This window comes from Hyalella azteca, unplaced genomic scaffold, assembly GCF_000764305.2.
Source record: "Hyalella azteca isolate HAZT.00-mixed unplaced genomic scaffold, Hazt_2.0.2 contig2932, whole genome shotgun sequence".
Lineage (NCBI taxonomy): Eukaryota > Metazoa > Arthropoda > Malacostraca > Amphipoda > Hyalellidae > Hyalella > Hyalella azteca.
In genome coordinates, this window is record NW_025933189.1 from 272622 (window position 1) to 293339 (window position 20718).

Sequence of the window (20718 nt, forward strand, 5' to 3'; positions counted from 1 at the left end):
CCCGAAAAGTGAACATGTTGCATTGTTTTTTGTTGCATTGAGATTTAATTTCTTTTGATAGTATTTTTGAATACTATGCGTCTCTATACATAATTTAAATCACTTTTCCTGTTCAGTTTGTGTACTTACATACATTAAAATACGATTTTTCACGTGTACGAATATTTATTTCCCCCCCACTGTAATTGTTACTTAATGTACGTATATGTTAACTAGATTTGACAAGTAAATACAGAGTAGAACGGTGCTTAGTTGTATAAATTAATAACCTAATAATAATAATAATAAACTAGTAACCTTTTTGAGAAGACTTGAGTACATAGTAGCCTCATTATACATAATAAGTGCATTAAGTGCACCAGCTATCGTACATGATGTCTGATTAGAGGTGTAAATTGTCCCCTGTATTACATTGAGTGTGCAGGTGCTGGAGTTGTGGGACAGGGTGTACCAGGCGTGGGTGGTATCGCCCCCCCTGGCGTCCCGGGCCCCCCTGCAGGGTCCCGTCGTCACGTCCCAGGCCGTCGCCGACACCTTCGACAACCTCGTGCAGGGCATCGCTAACTCCCCGGGTACGAGGCAGGGGTCTTAAGGTCTTAAGGTCTCGTGCAGGGCATCGCTAACTCCCCGGGTACGAGGCAGGGGCCTTAAGGTCTTAAGGTCTCGTGCAGGGCATCGCTAACTCCCCGGGTACGAGGCAGGGGCCTTAAGGTCTTAAGGTCTCGTGCAAGGCATCGCTAACTCCCCGGGTACGAGGCAGGGGCCTTAAGGTCTTAAGGTCTCGTGCAAGGCATCGCTAACTTCAGACCTTCATTCAGTCGTGTATGAGGGAGGGGTACAAGTTCATAAAATTCATAAAATTCAACCTTCATTCAGCCGGGTATGGGCGGCAGAGGAGGTCAATTCATTGAATTCATTGTAATTCCGTCTTCATTCAAGTTGAGTTTTTAATCTCACTGTCTGGGCTTCTTTACCGTTTTCGTGATTTTCGTATTTTCAACTATCTTGGATTGGGCTCGTGCATCTTTAATTCAATTTTTTTAGCGTTTTTTCTACCTTTAAACTTTACTTTTCCGGTTTTTGCATTTCTTCTTCACTGGGCAGTTGCTTTAAGCTTAAGTCTTATACTCACTGAGAAGGCGTTTTGCGACGTAAAGTCTCTGGATTGGGACTTTTGAGGCTCTCATATCCACTCTGCTTTTATTTTACATTGAGCATGTTTATGCCGTTGAATTCTAACCTCTGCACTTCAACTCACCGGGTTTATTGATGGTTACATCTTCTAACTCTCATCATGGCAAGCCACAATGTTTTCAGAAATCTTTTGGAGATCAAGATTGCTTAAAAATTTCATCATTGAATTTCTGTTTTTGACTCCTACGTACGTATGAGAGTTTAATTTTTCACTGTTTTGAAGCCCGTAATTGCTAGAAGAAAACCATAACAATTATTTGCTGCACCACATAAATCAAAATAAAAATTACTGCATAAATTTCAAAATATTCCAAATTGCATCGTTCAATTTCTGAACGAAAACAAAAACTTTGATAATCTGTGAGTCATTTTGTTGAGTTTGACATTATGTTTGTGTCATCCTGTGCTGCAGCCAACAGCCCCATGGCAGGTAGGAAAAGCGTCCTCCTTCTCTCTTCATTCTCCTCTCTTCATTGTGTTCTCTTCATTCTCCTCTCTTCATTGTGTTCTCTTCATTCTCCTCTCTTCATTGTGTTCTCTTCATTCTCCTCTCTTCATTGTGTTCTCTTCATTCTCCTCTCTTCATTCTCTCTTCATTGTGTTCTCGTTGTCTTCTTCTAGTGCCGGATGATCTTTTTTTTTTTTGAACGCTCATTTCTAATATCTATTCCGGCCATTTTATTTTATCAAATTTAAACAAGAATGCTCAGCATTTTTTGTTTTCATAACTGAAGAAAATGGCCTGCACTCGCTCCATATTCAAAACATTTGTACCCTTACTTACAGTGAATAAATAAACGTGATACTAATGAATGCAAATACTAAATTTACGGCATTAATAAATAAGCAATTATTGCCAGTTTATACATGAGAAACGGCAACCAATTTCAATATAAGATATGCGCAACGCTCACGCGTTGCTCAGCTAACAGGAGCGACGAACAGGCCTCGATTTATAAGGCTGTTTTATAGGCTGTTTATAATAATAATGATTTATAAGGCTGTTTTATAGGCTGTTTATAATAATAATGATTTATAAGGCTGTTATAAGACTGTTTTGCCAGTCAAGTCAAGTGAATTTTAATTTTCATATTTACCTTGTATTTTTTGCCACCCTAAATATTCACCGTTAAAAATATCAATGAATGTTTTTCAACCTATTGCTTTACGTACTAAATCCCGAATATTTAAATCATGATTTTGCCCAAAGTTTCTATGTACTAAAATAACAGCAGTTTTATTTGCTCCCTTAAAACCAGATGATTTGTGTGCTGTTAACTTTACTCACGTGTTTTGTCTTCTAGAATCGATGTTATTATAGCATTTATTAGGTTTAGATGAAAATCAGATGTGCATATCAGTTCCATGCGATGCCATTTCTCTCCTCACTTCGAGTGCTCCAACTGACATCCACGCTTGATATTCATGGTGCTTACAATGCCTTGCTTACTTAATAGTGACTTCTACTGTCTTATTATAAATATATTCTATATCAGTCTTAAAATGCCTAGCACCTCACAGACCATGCAATAAGTCCAGAAGCTATCTCAATCAATCGTCAGCTATGGAAAGATCGGGTTCCAAAGGCCGGATCCCTCGTGAATCAAGTCACGAAAAATTCAAGAATCGGCAACAGGCCATGGGCCTATTTCTTCAGTCCCGACACTCGTATTCTATTCTTCTCTATTCTAACAAGTCATAGTCTTGCACCGACGCATTATCATGTCATGTCGAAAACGTTCATTAAAAACGCTCCTCGCGACGCGGTTTCTCCGTTGGAGCAAATCCATGCATTACGTCTCGCATGCACATTAGCTAACAAAGATCCATTCACGTTCAATCAGTCAATGTGAGATATATTGCCATGACGAATACATAATAAAATATAGTCTTGATTTTGCATCACATATGATGCATTTCTGCGTCCTTTTTCAACATAATGTACATTTCTGTACTCATTCAACGTGAGTTACTCAACATGAGATACAATGTTGTTGCCACGTTGAGTCTAAGATGCCATATAGTGTGGATATGTGACAGCAATGGTATAGCAGGAACTTTATATCAGGAATGGTGTACCAGGAATGGTGTAACAGTAATGCTGTAACAGTAATGCTGTAACAGTAATGCTGCAACAGTAATGCTGTAACAGGAATACTGTAACAGTAATGCTGTAACAGTAATGCTGTAACAGTAATGCTGTACCAGCAATACATGCAACAGTAATGCTGTAACAGTAATGCTGCAACAGTAATGCTGCAACAGTAATGCTGTAACAGCAATGCTGTAACACTTGTCTCACAGGTCTGATATCACTCGAGTCTATGAGTCAAGTGCTGCGTGACAACGTAGGCACAATACTGAGCGTGCTGGAGGGCGTGTGGGGCGTGCTGCTGGGCAACATCAGCATCGTCGTGTCGCTCACCACAGCATCAGCCTCAGCACTGCTCGGCGGCTCGCTGTCTCTGCTCAACGCACTTATCTCTGCTGTGAGTGACACTTGCAAGTGGTTAATGGATATGTGCTTCTTATTCACTTAGAGAAAGCAAACATACTTCTTATAGAATTGAAGCCATACTTTCATAACGCGCTAAGTGAACGTAAGTACTTACGCTCTATTTTCTTGTCTATGATTGGTGGATTTTGCTTGAAAGGCCGTCAATGATTGGCTGATGAACTTACGATATCCTAACTTTTTTTGAAAGTATAGGCCCTGGTCTCGAAGAGAAATTACATTGCTTATGATTTTCTTTCTATGGTTTCTTGATAATTTTTGTTTATTTATTTTGTTCATTTTTCTTATTGTTTTTTTTTTCGTTAGTTTTTTTTATGGATTTTTTGTTGCATTTTCATCGTTATGTGCTTATGTTATTTAAAATATTACCATACCAATAGGGTATTTGTCCAATTTGGAGTAATTATTATTGATTTGGTTTTTATTGCATTAGGTATAACTCAAGTTATGATTAATTTATGAGGGTTTACTTATGGAAAATACCTCAGACTGAAAGGATTAATCTTTTCGTTGCATCTTAAATTCATGAATGCTCGGTACATACTGCACCTATAGTAAGTACCAGTTGTTTTGTGCCTATTGAAATTTGAGTAATTATTATGTATTAGTTTAATTTTGTTTTAAAGTTGAGTTTTTGTGTTGCAGGCGTGAAATTTGAGTAATTATTATGTATTAGTTTGAATTAGTTGTAAAGTTGAATTGTTGTGTTACAGGTTGTGTTCCTGACGGCTCTGTTCTACGTGCTGGCAAGTTCTGGCCAGACTTATCGCCCTGTAGCCATCCTCGGCAACCTCGCGCCTGGTCAGATGAACAGGTTAGTTAGTCTGGACATGTTTTTTTGTGTAGCTTTTTTAGCAAGTCAAATGTGACAGAATCAATGATGGGATTGTTTAATTATGTCATGAACTATTTGAGTTGTTGGTTATTTTATTTTTAGCCCACAGTTAAATGTGGCAGACTCAATGATGGGATTGTTTAATTGTGTCATGAATTATTTGAGTTGTTGGTTATTTTATTTTTAGCCCACAGATAGCTGGGATGTTACAGCGTTGGAGGATGTTATAGCTGGGATGTTAAAGCGTTGGAGGATGTTTTAGCTGGGATGTTAAAGCGTTGGAGGATGTTATAGCTGGTATGTTACAGCGTTGGAGTGGCGTTGGAGGAGGCTATCAACGGTGTGTTCACAGCGTCGCTCAAGATGGGCGTCTTCTACGGCCTGTGGACGTGGCTCCTGCACTCCATCTTCGCCACCAACATCGTCTACATCCCTGCTGGTATAGAATAATTTTTATTATTTATTTTGCTGGTCTATGATTGTTTTCTTTATTTATTTCGCTGGTATATGATTGTTTTGCCATCGTACGGTATATCAGAATAAATAATTTGCATTATTTTTCATTATTTAATGCAAATTCATTTAATTATTTGTCATTATTTAATTGTTTGCCATCGTGTATACTGTATCAGAAGTAAATAGTTTTCATTATTTATTTCGCTGGTATATGATTGTGTGCCATCGTGAAGCAGACGTTAATAGTTTTCACCATTTATTTAGAAGTGAATTCTTTCCTAGAATTAATTTTATAACCACCAATTATTCATTGAATTATTTACCTACATACCCACGTTATTCCTTGAAATAATCACCTACACCCTCCCCCAATTATTACCCTCCTTATTCCATGAATTATTTACCTATATATCCTCCTTATTCCTTGAATTAATTTTATTTCATCCTTATTCCTTAAGGCGAACATTAACTGGTGCTTTCCCTGTGAAGTATTAATGTTTCAATTACTCCGTCTGTTTCTTATATTTATTGATATCTCTGTATATATATTTCTGGTGAACACTCTCATTTATTTTGTAACCTTTGGTTGCTTAACTAATTACCGCAGAGAAGGAATTAAATATTTCTGCATAGCATAGAAAAAACAACAAAGGATTGACGAAATGTAATATCATTATGACTGCCATTTCAGGAATTATTTATTTAAAAAAATTATTTCCTGACATTACGATTGAGTTCTGACATTATTAATTGGATTATTCCGGGATCTATAATTATTGATTAAGAGTAATTGATTGTTCCCTTCAGTTAATTATTGATTACGAATAATTGTTGCCTACAGTGCTGGGCGCGCTGTTTGGGGCCCTGCCATTTCCTTTAAAAAAAAATAATTTCCTGACATTAGTGATTGAAATATTCTGGTATCTATAATTATTAATTACGACCAATTAATTTTTGCCCGCAGTTAATTATTGATTGATTACGAATAAGTAGCCTACAGTTAATTATTGATTACGAATAAGTAGCCTACAGTTAATTATTGATTACGAATAATTAATTGATTATTGCCTGCAGTGCTGGGCGCATTATTGATTACGGCATTTATAATTAATAATTAAGAGTAATTAATTGTTGCCTGCAGTTAATTATTGATTAAGAGTAATTAATTGTTGCCTACAGTTAATTATTGATTAAGAGTAATTAATTGTTGCCTGCAGTGCTAGGTGCGCTGTTCGGGGCGGTGCCTCTAGTGGGCACGTACTGGGCGTGCGTGCCCGGGCTGCTGGAGCTGTGGTGGGGCCATGACAGCCCCACGCTGGCCCTGCTGCTGCTGCTGAGCAGATATGCTGAGATAAAATAGTGTGATAACCTGCCCCGATGAAATCACCACCATCAGTTGATGAAATCAGACCAGTAGGTGATATCAACAGCGATAAAAGCAGTCCCGGTAGTGGAACTAGGGCGTAAAAAAATTCCAAGCACCTTCTCTGAAGTATATTTATTATTATTTGTTCTGCTTAAGAATCAGAATAAATACAGGACATGTTGACAGAGGAGGCACCTGTAATAAATACAGGACATGTTGACAGAGGAGGGCACCTGTAGTAAATACAGAACATGTTGACAGAGGAGGACACCCATAATAAATACAGGACATGTTGACAGAGGAGGCACCTGTAATAAATACAGGACATGTTGACAGAGGACACCTGTAATAAATGCAAGATATTTAACAGAGGAGGGCACCCTTACCTGACGGGTGTGACTGTAGGCGGGTCTCTGGAGTATAATCATATTTGTGCTGCTTAAGAAGTATAATAAATGTAGGATATATTAACAGAGGTGGGCACCCGTACCTGACGGGGCTGGCGGTGGGCGGGGGCATCTTCTGCTGGGGCGCTGAGGGCGCCATCCTGGGCCCCCTGCTGCTGTGCATCCTGCTGGTCGCCACCAACCTCTACGCCGCCCTCATCTGTCCCCCTCCTCCTGCTCCTGCTGGTGCCAAGTACTCCAGACTACGGAGGTGATGAGTTGTGTTGGGTTGTAGGGTGATGAGGTTATAGGGTGATGAGGTTATGGTAAGACCCCCGCCCCCCACCTCCTGCTCCTGCTCCTGCTGCTAAGTACTCCAGACTACGGAGGTGATGAGGCTCGTTATTGGGTTATAGGGTGATGACGTTATGATATTAGGTGTTATCTTTTATTTAGTGCCAACATGTTTATCTTTATCGCTGCTTTACTGTGTTCATGTTAAATTTCTTCTCATATTAGTTGCAGGCGCCAATCAATCATTGTTGAAACTGAAATACGTTGATAGGTTCAGTTGTTATGGCACATGTTGAACTCTTCAGGCTGTGGAATTCTTTTTAGATAAAAATCCTCTGTTATTTGGACCCTAATGTAGCCTCTAGGTAGGTATAGCCTTACATAGACTATGTGAACTATGAGTGTAGTTTATTTATCAGGCCCAGGAAGTTATATAACTATGTGGCATTCTACAGTTTTGATAGGTTCTCAGTTATTTGTTTTTATTTTGACTTTATACTTTTATTTATCATTTTTGGTTTAGTTTAAATTTTATTTAGCAGCTTATCACGGGCAGCTTCTGGCCTGAGCTACATTGAGGTGCTTATGTTGGAATTTAAGTGCACAATTTATTTACTTTTCCTCTAGTCGTCTTGTGTTGCTGTGTGCTGTTTGTGTCCACCGTTGTGCTGGTGCCGGTGTGCTGTTTGTGTCCACTATTGTGCTGGTGCCAGTGTGCTGTTTGTGTCCACCGTTGTGCTGGTGCCAGTGTGCTGTTTGTGTCCACCGTTGTGCTGGTGCCAGTGTGCTGTTTGTGTCCACCATTGTGCTGGTGCCAGTGTGCTGTTTGTGTCCACCATTGTGCTGGTGCCAGTGTGCTGTTTGTGTCCACCATTGTGCTGGTGCCAGTGTGCTGTTTGTGTCCACCATTGTGCTGGTGCCAGTGTGCTGTTTGTGTCCACCATTGTGCTGGTGCCAGTGTGCTGTTTGTGTCCACCATTGTGCTGGTGCCAGTGTGCTGTTTGTGTCCACCATTGTGCTGGTGCCAGTGTGCTGTTTGTGTCCACCATTGTGCTGGTGCCAGTGTGCTGTTTGTGTCCACCATTGTGCTGGTGCCAGTGTGCTGTTTGTNCTCCACCACCACCCCGCCACCATCACCCCTCCACCATCCCTCCACCACCACCCCACCACCATCCCTCCATCACCACCCCTCCACCACCACCCCTCCCTGACACCCTCCCTCCCTCCCAGAACCCTGACCGCTGGTCGGTAACGCCTCATCGCCGCCGCTGATGCCTGGAATATTTGCACAAGCGCAGCTTTTTTTATAATTTTAATTCCTCATTTAACTTGTTTTAATTCTTTGTTTAACTTGTTAAAGTGGTAGGTAGCGTTTCTTCTTTCAAATTTACACTTTTTTGTTTGATTTAAAAAGTTTATTCTTTTGAAAGGGGAATTGATTGTGTTTATGTTTAAACTTTTTTTTTAAATTGGGTTTTTTTATTTAATAAGTTGATATTGAACAAAGAATGTGCCTGGCTGTCACGATAAAAAGTTGTATTAGTTTTATGTTTGTTTAGCAATGATTTTTCGTGTAATAAATTTTCCTTTTTTATCTTAATTTTAGTTATATTTTTATGTACCCTTTATTTTTTATAGTATAATATTATAAGAAATTATTAGCAATATTAAAGAAACAAATGAACACAAAGTTGAATGTTCTTATAGCTTTAAAACCTCAAAATATTCTCATAATCTATACTAGATTGTTGCTTAAATGAAATGCAAGAAAGATTCTCATTAGACATGGAGATTCGGTTCATATGTCAAGTATCAAATAGAAGATCGGTTGAATTTTTGAAATACATTTAATGATGACTTACGATCTTGTTATTGGATTTCTCAACGTCCGTTAAGTTTCGTATATAAATACTTGAATTTGTGTCGTCAATGCAGCGATAGGCTTCAAGTGAGTCCACCCTATATATATCCTGCTCATTAGTTAGAAAATAATGCTAGTTCAGTTGAAAAGCTTCTATTATTTAACTATAGCTGCTTTGCTGTTCTCTATCTTAGATTTAAAGATCACTTCTTTCATTCGAGAGTATGACTTGCTTGTAAAACTTATTTTTCTTAGAACTGACTTAATCGATGATGAAACCATATGAGCTAATAGCTTTATTTCGGGCAATGGTCTGTACTGTACTATACTGTACTGTGCTGTACTGGACTGTACTGAACTGTGCTGTACTGGACTGTACTGTACTGTAAGAGAATCGAGACTGGGATCGTAGAGAATCGAGACTGGGATCGTAGAGAATCGAGACTGGGATCGTAGAGAAGCGAGACTGGGATCGCAGAGAATCGAGACTGGGATCGTGGAGAATCGAGACTGGGATCTTAGAGAAGCGAGACTGGGTTCGCAGAGAAGCGAGACTGGGTTCGCAGAGAATCGAGACTGGGATCGCAGAGAATCGAGAATGGGATCGTGGAGAATCGAGACTGGGATCGTAGAGAATCGAGACTGGGATCGTAGAGAATCGAGACTGGGATCGCAGAGATTCGAGACTGGGATCGCAGAGATTCGAGACTGGGATCGCAGAGATTCGAGACTGGGATCGCAGAGATTCGAGACTGGGGTCGTGGAGAATATCTACACGTAAAGGCGTCCTGAGCTAGTAACTAAATTTGAACATGTCTGTTGATGCTCCAGAAGAGATTTTTTTTTCTTGTTTTGCCACGAAGATTCAGTTGATGTTTTTTTTTTTGCTTATCACCTATTTTATTTTATAATTATTTCGGTTTCGTTTTAATGAACTATGGAAGCTACGGTAGTTTGTTGTTTTGATTTGGTCTCTAATAAACGTTCCTTCTTTACATAAGCAGTGTCATGGCTTCTTAATTAAAAGTTTAAATACGCAGCGCTCGTTTCATCTTTGAATGGACAAACTTTCATGGCGAAATCTCAAAAATATGAACTTTAAAGTTCATGAAACGTTTTTTTTTTGCTATACCAGACGACAAAAAATAATCTTATTTAATTATGGTTTACAACTTCATCTGCTTTGGTGGATCGAAGAAGTAAATTTTGAAATTAGAAAGGCAGCTAAACAAACCGTCCTCTAACATGCCCGCGTGCAATTTCTATATAGCTAGACATGCAATTTCTATATAGCTAGACATGCAATTTCTATATAGCTAGACATGCAATTTCTATATATCGATGACATGATCGATGATCAATACGAAATTTTCCACTAAAAAAATTTCAGCCGCCAAGTTTGACCACGTGCAATATGATGATCAGGAGCGCATTGGTCTTGAATATCCTGAACTTGAATTTATTTCTTCCATTTCACATTCTTTTGGATATTCGAGGCCGAAAAAGTCCAAATGAATTTTTTGTACACCCTTCCCATGTCGCTCATAATAAACTAGGTACTTTATTTATTAATTTGATTTTGAAAGCTTTCATTTTGCGTTGTCTGTTAATTGAGCGTTAATGAACACAACTATATACTACAAACTACTACACAACTATATACTACCTACTATCTATATACCAAAAATCTTGCTTTGCTTCAAATGTACGACGTGCAGCTCTAATATGTCTTGCATATATTAATTATTGTGTGTGTTGTCTTTGTATATTATGATTGAAATTTATGAAGCTTTCGTTTTCCTTATTTGTGGTTTTGTTTTCCTTGCTTTTAGTCTGTGGTGCTGTTTCTGTATCATACTGTGTAAGTATATCATGACGTGAGCCATGCGTCACTATTATCGAATATATTATACTTTCTTAGAGTATCTCATAAAATTACTTAGAGCAATAACTAAACAGAGAACCAGTGGTTGAGAAAGCTCAACATGCTGAGGATGTTGTGCGATGTTAAGAATCGGCGACAGGCCTACGGCCTAATAAACGTTGAAACCGCTATTATTTATTTATAAGACAAACGCAAGAACAGCTCTGTTTAGATCTATGCATGAGCTTCAACCTCTCGAAGGGATATAAGTGATTATGTTTTATTTACTGCTCTTTACTAGCCTATAACGTGCGCCTTAATTAAGGAGCATGAAGAGACTTCCGTCAAAGCAATGAGTTCATGCATTCACGTAGAGACCAAGTACGTTTGTACGTCCGTTTTCAATATTATATCGCGAACGCCCAGTATAGAACAAGCCTCTCTCTCGTTTAAGCCAGCACACTTGAAAATGGAGGAAATAATAACATTAGACGATTGTTTTCTTTAATGATTGATGTTACGTTGGCATGTTGCAGGAGCTTTAGTCAGCTGGAGTAGCGGCTTCTGTTACATCCAGCGCGCGCTATATAGATGTGCCTCTAACAACAGTGATGCTGTAGCAGCTCACATCTCACTCCCTCCGTAACGCTGGAGAGCGCGACGTCGCTGACAAAACCCAGAGTTGTGGAACACAAACCAAAGGAAACCCCCAAACAGGGAAGATAAACCCGAACTACGGAAGACCAACCGGAACTACGGAAGACAAATTTTAACTAAGCAAGGCGAACCCCACCACGAAAGGCAAACTCAAACACGGTAGACAAACTCGAACCATGGAAGACAAACCCAAACTAAGGAAAGACCAACCGCAACTTCGGAAGACAAATCCAAACGACGGTACACGAACTTTAACTATGGAAGACATGCCTAAACTACGGTCCTTCTCTAGAAACGTATCTAGTGCTAGTGATGTACGTAGTGCTAGTGATACACAGTTCTAGTGACGTACCAATTGCTAGCTTACACCTCTAGACATGACCATATGCTAGTGTGCTCCAAAGTAATAGTGATGTCCTTATGATGAGTTCGGGATTTCCTAGTCCCCGGTCACGCTGATGCGCCGCCTTCATCGTCCTCCGTCTCCGAGTCGTCGCTAGGCAGGTCACCCCGCCCCCGGGTCCCGGATGTAACATTGTCACGCCAGGCGCTCGTAATGTACCAGGTACTACTAGTCATGCATCAGGTCCTAGTGATGTTAGTGGTGCTCCAGGAGTTGGCGATGCACCAGGTACTTGTGATGTGCTAGTGACTAGAGATGCACGAGCTACTGGTGATTTTCGAGGTACTGGTGGGGTGTTGGTCATATATTAGGTACTAGTGATAAACCAGGAGCTATAGTAGTGCTAGTGATGTACTAGTCACTGCTTAATACTTGTGATGTGCAACTTTGTAATCATACTCTAGGTGCTATAGATACCACTAGCAGACAGCCGCGCACTGCAGATCCATGGTCCTAACTACAGCGGTCATGGAGGCGGTTGAGAATTCTTGATCACTCTTTGCGCCATATATTTATCTCGCAACAAATCATCTTTACTATATGTATAATCTAGAAGAAAATGTTAATTTCTAACATATTTTATCCCATTCATCTTAGCTTATTCTATTAGAGTCATTCAAGTGGATAACACGTACCCGCATGTGATGATTTTCATTGAGAAAGCTCGTATGATGGAACACCTCATTACAGCGCTGACATCGTTAGAACGAATGTCGAAGTAATGGAATCCAGGGTTGGATTTAACTAGTCGCGCATTTATAGTCAATTTTAAATCTATTATGAATTGTATTGGTGGGTGATGGGTATGTAATGAATAACCAATGATACATATGAGCGTCTCTAGCTGTTCGTGCTTCTTGCTATTAAACGAAGCACTTGTCAAGTTTTTTCCAGCACGCGAGGTATTTACTCAGTATATTATGCTGAAAATTACATGGACTTCAATGCTTTGAGATCTTGAATAGTAAGATTCGCTGTAATGTTTACTATTTATCGGCAATTTTTCCGATTGTGGCGCAGAGTGAAAAATGCAGGACTTAATTGGAGTGGTTGAAAATAATCGACAGTTCGACTGTTCATGTAGCTGAAATGACGAATTTCAGTGCGGGATTTTATTTCTAATTTAAATTGTAGCCAGTTCTTTCAGCTCACGAAACTCTCGGAGGATCAGGTTGTTCGAACCGGTTAGATATAGTGTTGGTTACAAGTGATGGTGTAGAAAAATAACATGTGTAAGTTGTTCGAGGTTCGCATTCGAGATGAAGAATTTAATTGTCGCATAAAATACTGTCAAAGTTCATACAGTTCCCGTACGCAGATTGCCAATATTGTATTACGATTAGTCCTAATATTTAAAGAAGTAACAATGAAAATGCTGTGATATATTACGGCCTTCTGCGAGCCTACTGAGCGTGGTCGCATGCATGGGCTTCTGCGTCATAATTCATATGTTTCTTCTGTTGGCTTGGATGTCATTAGTGTACTTCAACATTACCCTCATTATATAGAGGGAAATTAGGCGATCAAAAGCATTCAGACCTCATTTAATTTTTCGACTTTTCAAGTTGGATGACAAGTTTTATGCAAAATTAAGAATTGTAACGACCCAGTGGTTACAACTGCACAATTATTCCTTGCTCACTTCCTTGCTCCTATATCCTGATGCATGGCAAAAGGTTAGACTGAATGCAATATATTTACTCGGCAGCGATTCTCTCTCTCTCTCTAAATCAATTCCTAATTACATTTATTTAGATCGTTTTCGTTATTCAATGAAGATTATTTATCCGTTTTAGAAATTAGTTCATATCATCGTCGAGTGATGGTCAGACGCCCAAAAAATTCTTTGGTATGTTGTTTTCTTTGGCATCAGTGATGAACAAATCATTATCCTTCCTTGTTAATATTAATCCTTGCATCAATATCCGATAAATATATGCGCACTATGAAATGATTTTGCTATGTTCATTTAAGGTCATGCATAATTAGTGACTTATTGGCCTTGAGGAGATCAGTGACGCGAATTTTGTGTTGTCGCTGCGTTTGGTGTTTACTTCCGCAATGAAGGGTGCCAGAAGCGTCGCGAATTCACTTATATAAACGAGAGATAAAACTTCGGGATTTCGCTGTTATAAATGATGTTCCTAATACATTTTTCATTGCTTGCCAAACTTTCATCTGTTTTATGAATTAATAAAAGACAGCTTTTGATACCTTGTTTTTTTTTTCCTTTTTACCACACTCAGCGAACATCAATTTAACTAGAAATTAATACGTTGCCACGCTATATTATTATAAAAAATAGAGCGATGTTACAGCATAAGAGTAACATTTTATTTCTTGACCCCTTAAGTTTTAAGTAAACTCTGCCAGTGGTACGACGTTATAAATAAATATTTTAAGTTATTAAGTTAAGCATGGTTCTACTTACAATTGAGATTTCAGAATGGCTAAACTATAAACCACTGCGCGAAATTTTGTGTTCGAAGTTGCCCGGCAAATAATTGGAATGACCGGTAAAAACCATAGGTTAGTCAATTGATAGCTTAAGACTCATCTTTCGAGGATGAGAGATGGCTTGAGCTATACAGGTCTTGTAGCATTGGAAGTAAAAAAACTTATCGAAATGGCGGTTGAATGATGAATTCGAAAGGCCTCTGTGTTACTTCGGTTATGAGATGTAATGGTGCAAGTTAGAATAATTCTTCTCATTAATTTTAATGATTACCCACAGATATAGACGAATTAAATGGAAGCATGCAGCGCTACAGAACGAACACCACATACGCTCCATAGCACAACGCGCGCTCAAGGTCTGTCCATGCGACAGTGAGTTAGAAAATAAACTCCACAACTGACAGCATATTTTTGTCGACAACGGTTAAGCGAGAGGAAATTTTATATTATCGACTGGAATCACAATCAGAAGGAAATATCTCGATCAGATACTATCAAAATCAGATGAAGAGCGATTTCACTCCGATCGTTAGGTTCCGCAGTCAATCGTTCACAAAATAACCTCGGAAGCTCAACATATGTATATAAAATAAATTGATATGTTACAGTATAAATAGAATTATAAACTCTGTCTTCTGACTATCTTTTGAAGGTATGCAACAATGAATGGGATAAATTAATTAAACAAATTTTCAATATAAAATTGTATAACCACTAACGCAAGAAGTTCACCTTTGCAAATTAACCACCAGAAGTGTAGAATCTCACGTCTAAATTACGGCTGCAATGAGTCATATCTAAGATAAAAATTTGTCTTGCGTGCACCTGAGGTTAGATAAAAATATAAATATTTATTAAGAAGTTTAATATTTGCTTCGGCCAACATAATAGAGAAGACTCATATGAACGAGGATAGTTGGCCGCAGAAAGTGCGGTTCCTAATTTAAGAATATTTGGAGATTTAAAATATTGAATTGTATTCTTCAAATGGAAGAACTTCAATCCAGTGCAATCGATAATTAATTATTATTCCATTTTCTTCAATATATTTTTTGCGCAAGGAGAATGAGGTATATTTTAAAGCACTTTAATGTCAGACACGTGCACTATAAATTAGAAAAATAATGCATTCAATTACATACATATAAAATGCCTGCTAAAAAGTGGATAATGTCGATATCGATATTAAGTAGTGAATTTCAATGTATATTGTCAGAGCAAAAATTTTGTGAAACCGCTCGCAATCTTGTTATAAAATATTCAATATACTTATTAATCCTAATATGTAAAGAAATTTGTTTCCAACTAGCTCCAAATTGATTAAAAATCATGTTATCCTTTATAATAATTCATTAGCACGAGACAACAGTAACGGATGATTTTTTCCTTCAGTTATTAAAGGAAATTGGTGCCTTAGTATATAACGTATTAGTTTCAAATTGGATCAGTCAAGCAAATACTATAAATTTGGTTCCGTATAATGTTTGAAGATATCGTTCGTAGGAAAATAGAGGTAAACAATACGCGAGTAAAATGGGTTAGAATTTATTCCTAGTTTTGCTTTGATATAAAATATTCGAGTTAGCTATGGCATAAGATTTAAAAATACGGAAATGCAATGAAAATATCCATGAAATAAAGGGAATTTTAGATACTATTTAATTTCGAAAATTCTATTCTAAAGAAACTGTGTGAAGTACACCTAAAAAATTCACATTAATTGCATTCAAAAATGTTAAAATACCGGCGTGATTTTTTAATTGGAATTTACAAACGATTTTCATTTTCTTCTAAAAACACAATTAGGAACTTACGTATTTTTAAAACCATTTGCTCACGTGCTACGATTGTAATATTCAACACAAAACCCCACTTTATGTAGTTGAACAGCAAGTACTATACATCGGATTGTAGTCATCAACCATGACTATCACCGGGAACTAAAAAAAAAACTAAAATTTTCAAAAATCAAAACTGTTACCCCCGATCTTTACGATAAACTAAACGTAAAAGACGTAAAGAAGGAACGTTGTGCTGCGTAACGCATTCAGCTCTCGAGCATTCCGTACTGGAAGGACTCCACAGTTGTTCTATCGGCAGTAAGACATTCAATGCGGACCACGTCTACCTCTTCAGTATCCGAAGACACCTGCAAAGAACGAGGAGGGGGAATTTTAATTGATTTACTCACGTTAGAATATTGAAACGCATGGTTGAACTATATAAGGTTGACCGACGAGAAGTTCCGTCTTTCAGTTCAGCTTTCTTGTTACGCCGCGTAGATCAAGAAACGTAAACAAACCCGTCATTCCCTTGACGGATTGGTTGACTGGTTTGATCGCATTTCGGTGATTGGTTAATGCCCGTGACGTCACTGAGATCAGTGACGTCACAGGCGAACAACGAATTACATCCGCAAAAATAGGCTTCTGATGAGTCAACCTTATACTAGTTCAACCATGATTGAAACGCAGGCAAGCATTCAGACATGCGGGGGCGTGGACATTTTGACTGAATTTTTTATCATTGTTTTACAGAATTTTTAGTTCAGGTTTGTTGTCTATTGATAGTAGATGTGTAATAAAAAATTTATTGAACAAAAAATGAATTGTTGCCTATGAAAACGAAAGAGAACACAAATTTCATCCCGATAACTGTTCCGTCAGAATGGAATTATTTGCAATTATGAATGTCGAACGCTCACCTCGACGCTGCAAGCCTGGATTGGGTAAACTGAATGCGGCAGGATCTCAACCACGTACATGCCTTCCTTGAGAGCGCTTTTCTTGGCAGGAATGTAATCAGACAAGGACCCAGATGGAAGATGGATTCGAATCCAAACTGCATGGTACACTGGCGGAGGCGTGTTACATGCAGACGACTGGACGTTCATTGGCGGATTCGTTGTGCTGTTCTTAGAAGGAGTGCGGAAGTTGGACATTTTGTGCAGTCGCAAATGTTCGTGTTCTCGCATCGACTGCCTGGATTTAACGCTTGAAGATTCGCTTTGTTTTTGGATTCTGTCATCAACGAGCCTCATCATTTCCAGATAACTGCCTGAGAGGCTGCTCCGTTCTCTTCGTGGGTGTTGAGTTGATGAAGTACTGACGTAACTGTCCTCGGCGAGAGAATGCTCGACACTTCGTTTGTTTCTCTCGTCAGTTTGGGTGTCACTGGTCTCTAGTAGCAAAGTTCTGTCATCAAATGGATAAGGAGACGCTGGATTGGTGGAAATGCTCGAACAAAGCCCGCTTAATCCCAATGTTTCGTTTGTTAATTGACAGATAGTAGAGGCTGAGCTTGTGCTGTATCCTGTGTCGTTCTTTGTTTCAAGCGCCAAGGCAGTCTCAGGAATATCACTTATGGGTGCACAAGCTCCGTGCAACATTGAAACCAAGTTCAATGGCTCGAGTGTCTGGCTCGTTCTCTCTTCCGGAAAGTTTATAGGTGGAAGCAGGGCAGCAGGAGGCGTTTTTTCTAGACCAGCGATGCATTTTCCAGATCGATCTGCAAGAATAAGGTAAGGACTTCTATTTTTCATTGACGACTGTTGCCCTTTGGCATCGTCCCATCGTCCTTCTTCGTCATCGCTCCTTTTTATCTCACGTTTGCTATTGTCGGCGTTCAGGCAAGATTCTGATCGACGATTTGAGTTAATTAGCGAATTGAAATTATTGGAACTTGGAGATTGCAGATTTTCAGTGGCCCTCATTGCGGTACTTGATGCAGCTCGGGAGTTTTGAAAAATATTCCGACGTGCTCTGTGGTTGTGTTCTGATGCAGGTTCAGAAAATTTAGCTTTGGGGTTTGTTCTTGGGGTCTGACATCGAGGTGGGAATTGTCGTGGAGGAGGCCTTGAGTTAGGAGTTGTATTGTAGTGTGGATTTGTTCTGGGGACCGAATGAGCAAGTCGGGTGTTGGGCCTGATGACGGTAGATGATTCATCAAATTAGATCATCGGAAAAATCCTATTAGTGAATTGCTTTAAATTCGTAGATTGAATTTATTGAAAAAAACGGATGAACTTATTATTCATATACTTTTTCCTAAAATTTCGAACTTTATTTTGAATAGATAAAGTTTACGCCGAGTCAATTTTAATACCTGAAATTTTAACATTTAAGATTTTGCTCAGCCGAAATTTACGTAGAATAAGTGGACCTATAGGAAAAATTGAGGTTGCTAAAAGGTGTACATGCTTGTAGCTGGAATTAACGAAGATACAAAAAGATCTAGAACAAATTTATGAAATGAATAGATTTTTAGATGATAGAATGAATAGATTTTTACCTGAGGCTAACTGAAACAAGCCGAGATGAATGTAAGCGATCAAGTAAAAAATATGACACTCATAGCATGCTATCATAAGGAAAAATATTAACGTAACTGCACATACAGACATGGAGGAGGAGTTTCGAAAACAGGTGGATCAGTTTCGTTGAGTCGCGCTGTTTCTTTAGAGCTGCACTCGACGATCACCCTCCACACGGCAATGACGGATCGCGCTGCACCATCAATCTGTTAACACAAATGAGGCATGCCACAGTCAGGGTATAGAGGAAATTGCTTGTCCGTAATAAAGTTACACACGGCAATGACAGATCGCACTGCGCTAACTGTCTATACATGCACAAATGAGGTATCTAAATTACACACGACAAACAGAGCGAGCTGTGGCTTCATTTTTGCCAAGACAAATGAGGTTATACGCAACTAAGTTTCACACGGCAATGACCAAGCGAGTGGCTTCTTTTGATAAGCAACAGAATGAAGAAAGAACTTTCATGATTTGACGTTCAAATAAATTCTTTTTATTGTCAAAGTTCATCGACTTTGTAGGAGCTTATCAAAGTCGCTTATACTCTATGATGTCATCTAAATTATAAATATCTTAATATTTTGCTAAATTTTTCACCCTGAATTGGAAGATGTACTTGCTTTGGGAATCATTGGCAATCGGCAAGGACATTGCACGTTACGTTAGGTGACGTCGTAACTCACGCTTTACATTCACGAAACATACGTCAAGATGTAAGTTACATCACCTTATTGCCTTATTATCAGTTTATTATGAACAATTTTAGCGACGAATTTCTTTATAAAAAATCCTTTCAATAATTGCAGTTACATTATGATGCAGTTGTTTCCAGTCACACATTTACATGGGTAAACACGAAGATAAAACGGAATCAGACGGATTAGTATTATTCGAATTTCTTGGAGATGTCTTTTACCGCTAATCCTGGCCAATTCGAGTGGTGCTTATATGGTAATTACGCTGCTGCTGTTACCGAACCCGCTGTTACAGCCTTAATGTACAATCATTAAACTAGTTGGTGTATGTTAAGTACCTAATAATTGGTATGAATTCAGAAGACACATATTGATCTGACCTCGCATTTATCGCCGGCATCAAGACTGGCAACTCCGGCGACGTTCCCGTAGATGTTGGAGTAGCTGGGGGGTGGAGTGATCGCCCCAACGGTGCCTAATTTGATGGACAAAATATTAAAGATGGACAACAATGAAGCGAAATAGCACGATACATGTGTTATGAGGGGAACAGTTGTGTCGGGAACAATGAAGCAAAATTAGACGATACATGTGTTATGAGGGGAACAGTTGTGTCGGGAACAATGAAGCGAAATAAGACGATACTTGTTATGAGGGGAACAGTTGTGTCGGGAACAATGAAGCAAAATTAGACGATACATGTGTTATGAGGGGAACAGTTGTGTCGGGAACAATGAAGCAAAATAAGACGATACTTGTTATGAGGGGAACAGTTGTGTCGGGAACAATGAAGCGAAATAAGACGATACTTGTTATGAGGAGAGCAGTTGTGTCGGGAACAATGAAGTAAAATAAGACGATGATACTTGTTATGAGGAGAACAGTTGTCTCGGGAACAATGAACCGAAATAACCCGATACATGTGTAATGAGGGGAACAGTTGTGTTGGTAACAATGAAGCGAATTTAGACGATACACGTGTTATGAGGGGAACAGTTGTGTCGGGAACACTGAAGTAAAATTAGACGAGACATGTGTTATGAGGGGAACAGTTGTGTTGGTAACAATGAACCGAAATAAGACGATACATGTGTTATGAGGAGAACAGTTGTGTCGGGAACAATGAAGCAAAATAAGACGATACTTGTTATGAGGAGAACAGTTGTGTCGGGAACAATGAAGCGAAATAAGACGATACTTGTTATGAGGGGAACAGTTGTGTCGGGAACAATGAAGCAAAATAAGACGATACTTGTTATGAGGAGAACAGTTGTGTCGGGAACAATGAAGCAAAATAAGACGATACTTGTTATGAGGAGAACAGTTGCTGTCTCTTATACACATCTAGATGTGTATAAGAGACAGGGTATAACCACCTTGGCCGTTGCCCTATTAACTGAAATTAAGTTCAATATAT

At 38.9% G+C, this 20718-nt stretch overlaps 2 protein-coding genes across 2 annotated transcripts in view; one reads left to right on the top strand and one right to left on the bottom strand.

The window, feature by feature from the left end:
* LOC108674429 (transmembrane protein 245) overlaps positions 1-11895 on the top strand; it is a 29466-nt gene extending 17571 nt beyond the window's left edge. The window contains exons 13-20 of the mRNA XM_047885736.1: positions 425-572; positions 1607-1624; positions 3499-3683; positions 4423-4523; positions 4853-4983; positions 6218-6337; positions 6828-7023; positions 11308-11895. Of these exons, the coding sequence (XP_047741692.1) occupies positions 425-572; positions 1607-1624; positions 3499-3683; positions 4423-4523; positions 4853-4983; positions 6218-6337; positions 6828-7023; positions 11308-11329 (921 nt within the window). The 3' untranslated portion in view covers positions 11330-11895. The remainder of the gene's footprint in view (positions 1-424; positions 573-1606; positions 1625-3498; positions 3684-4422; positions 4524-4852; positions 4984-6217; positions 6338-6827; positions 7024-11307) is intronic.
* Positions 11896-16032: 4137 nt separating this feature from the next.
* On the bottom strand, positions 16033-19770 carry LOC108674431. The gene is made up of 4 exons (XM_018162377.2): positions 19682-19770; positions 18685-18806; positions 16993-18211; positions 16033-16437 (listed from the first exon to the last, which is right to left on the bottom strand). Exons 3-4 carry the CDS (start codon positions 17998-18000, stop codon positions 16336-16338), a joined length of 1110 nt encoding a protein of 369 aa, XP_018017866.1. The 5' UTR covers positions 18001-18211; positions 18685-18806; positions 19682-19770; the 3' UTR covers positions 16033-16335.
* Positions 19771-20718: the final 948 nt, after the last annotated feature.

Coding starts and splice junctions, on each gene's coding strand:
- LOC108674431 (XM_018162377.2), bottom strand. CDS start 18,000: ATGAGGGCCACTGAAAATCTGCAATCTCCAAGTTCCAATAATTTCAAT. Junction 16,438..16,992: donor TCCAGGCTTGCAGCGTCGAG/GTGAGCGTTCGA, acceptor CGTTCTTTGCAG/GTGTCTTCGGATACTGAAGA.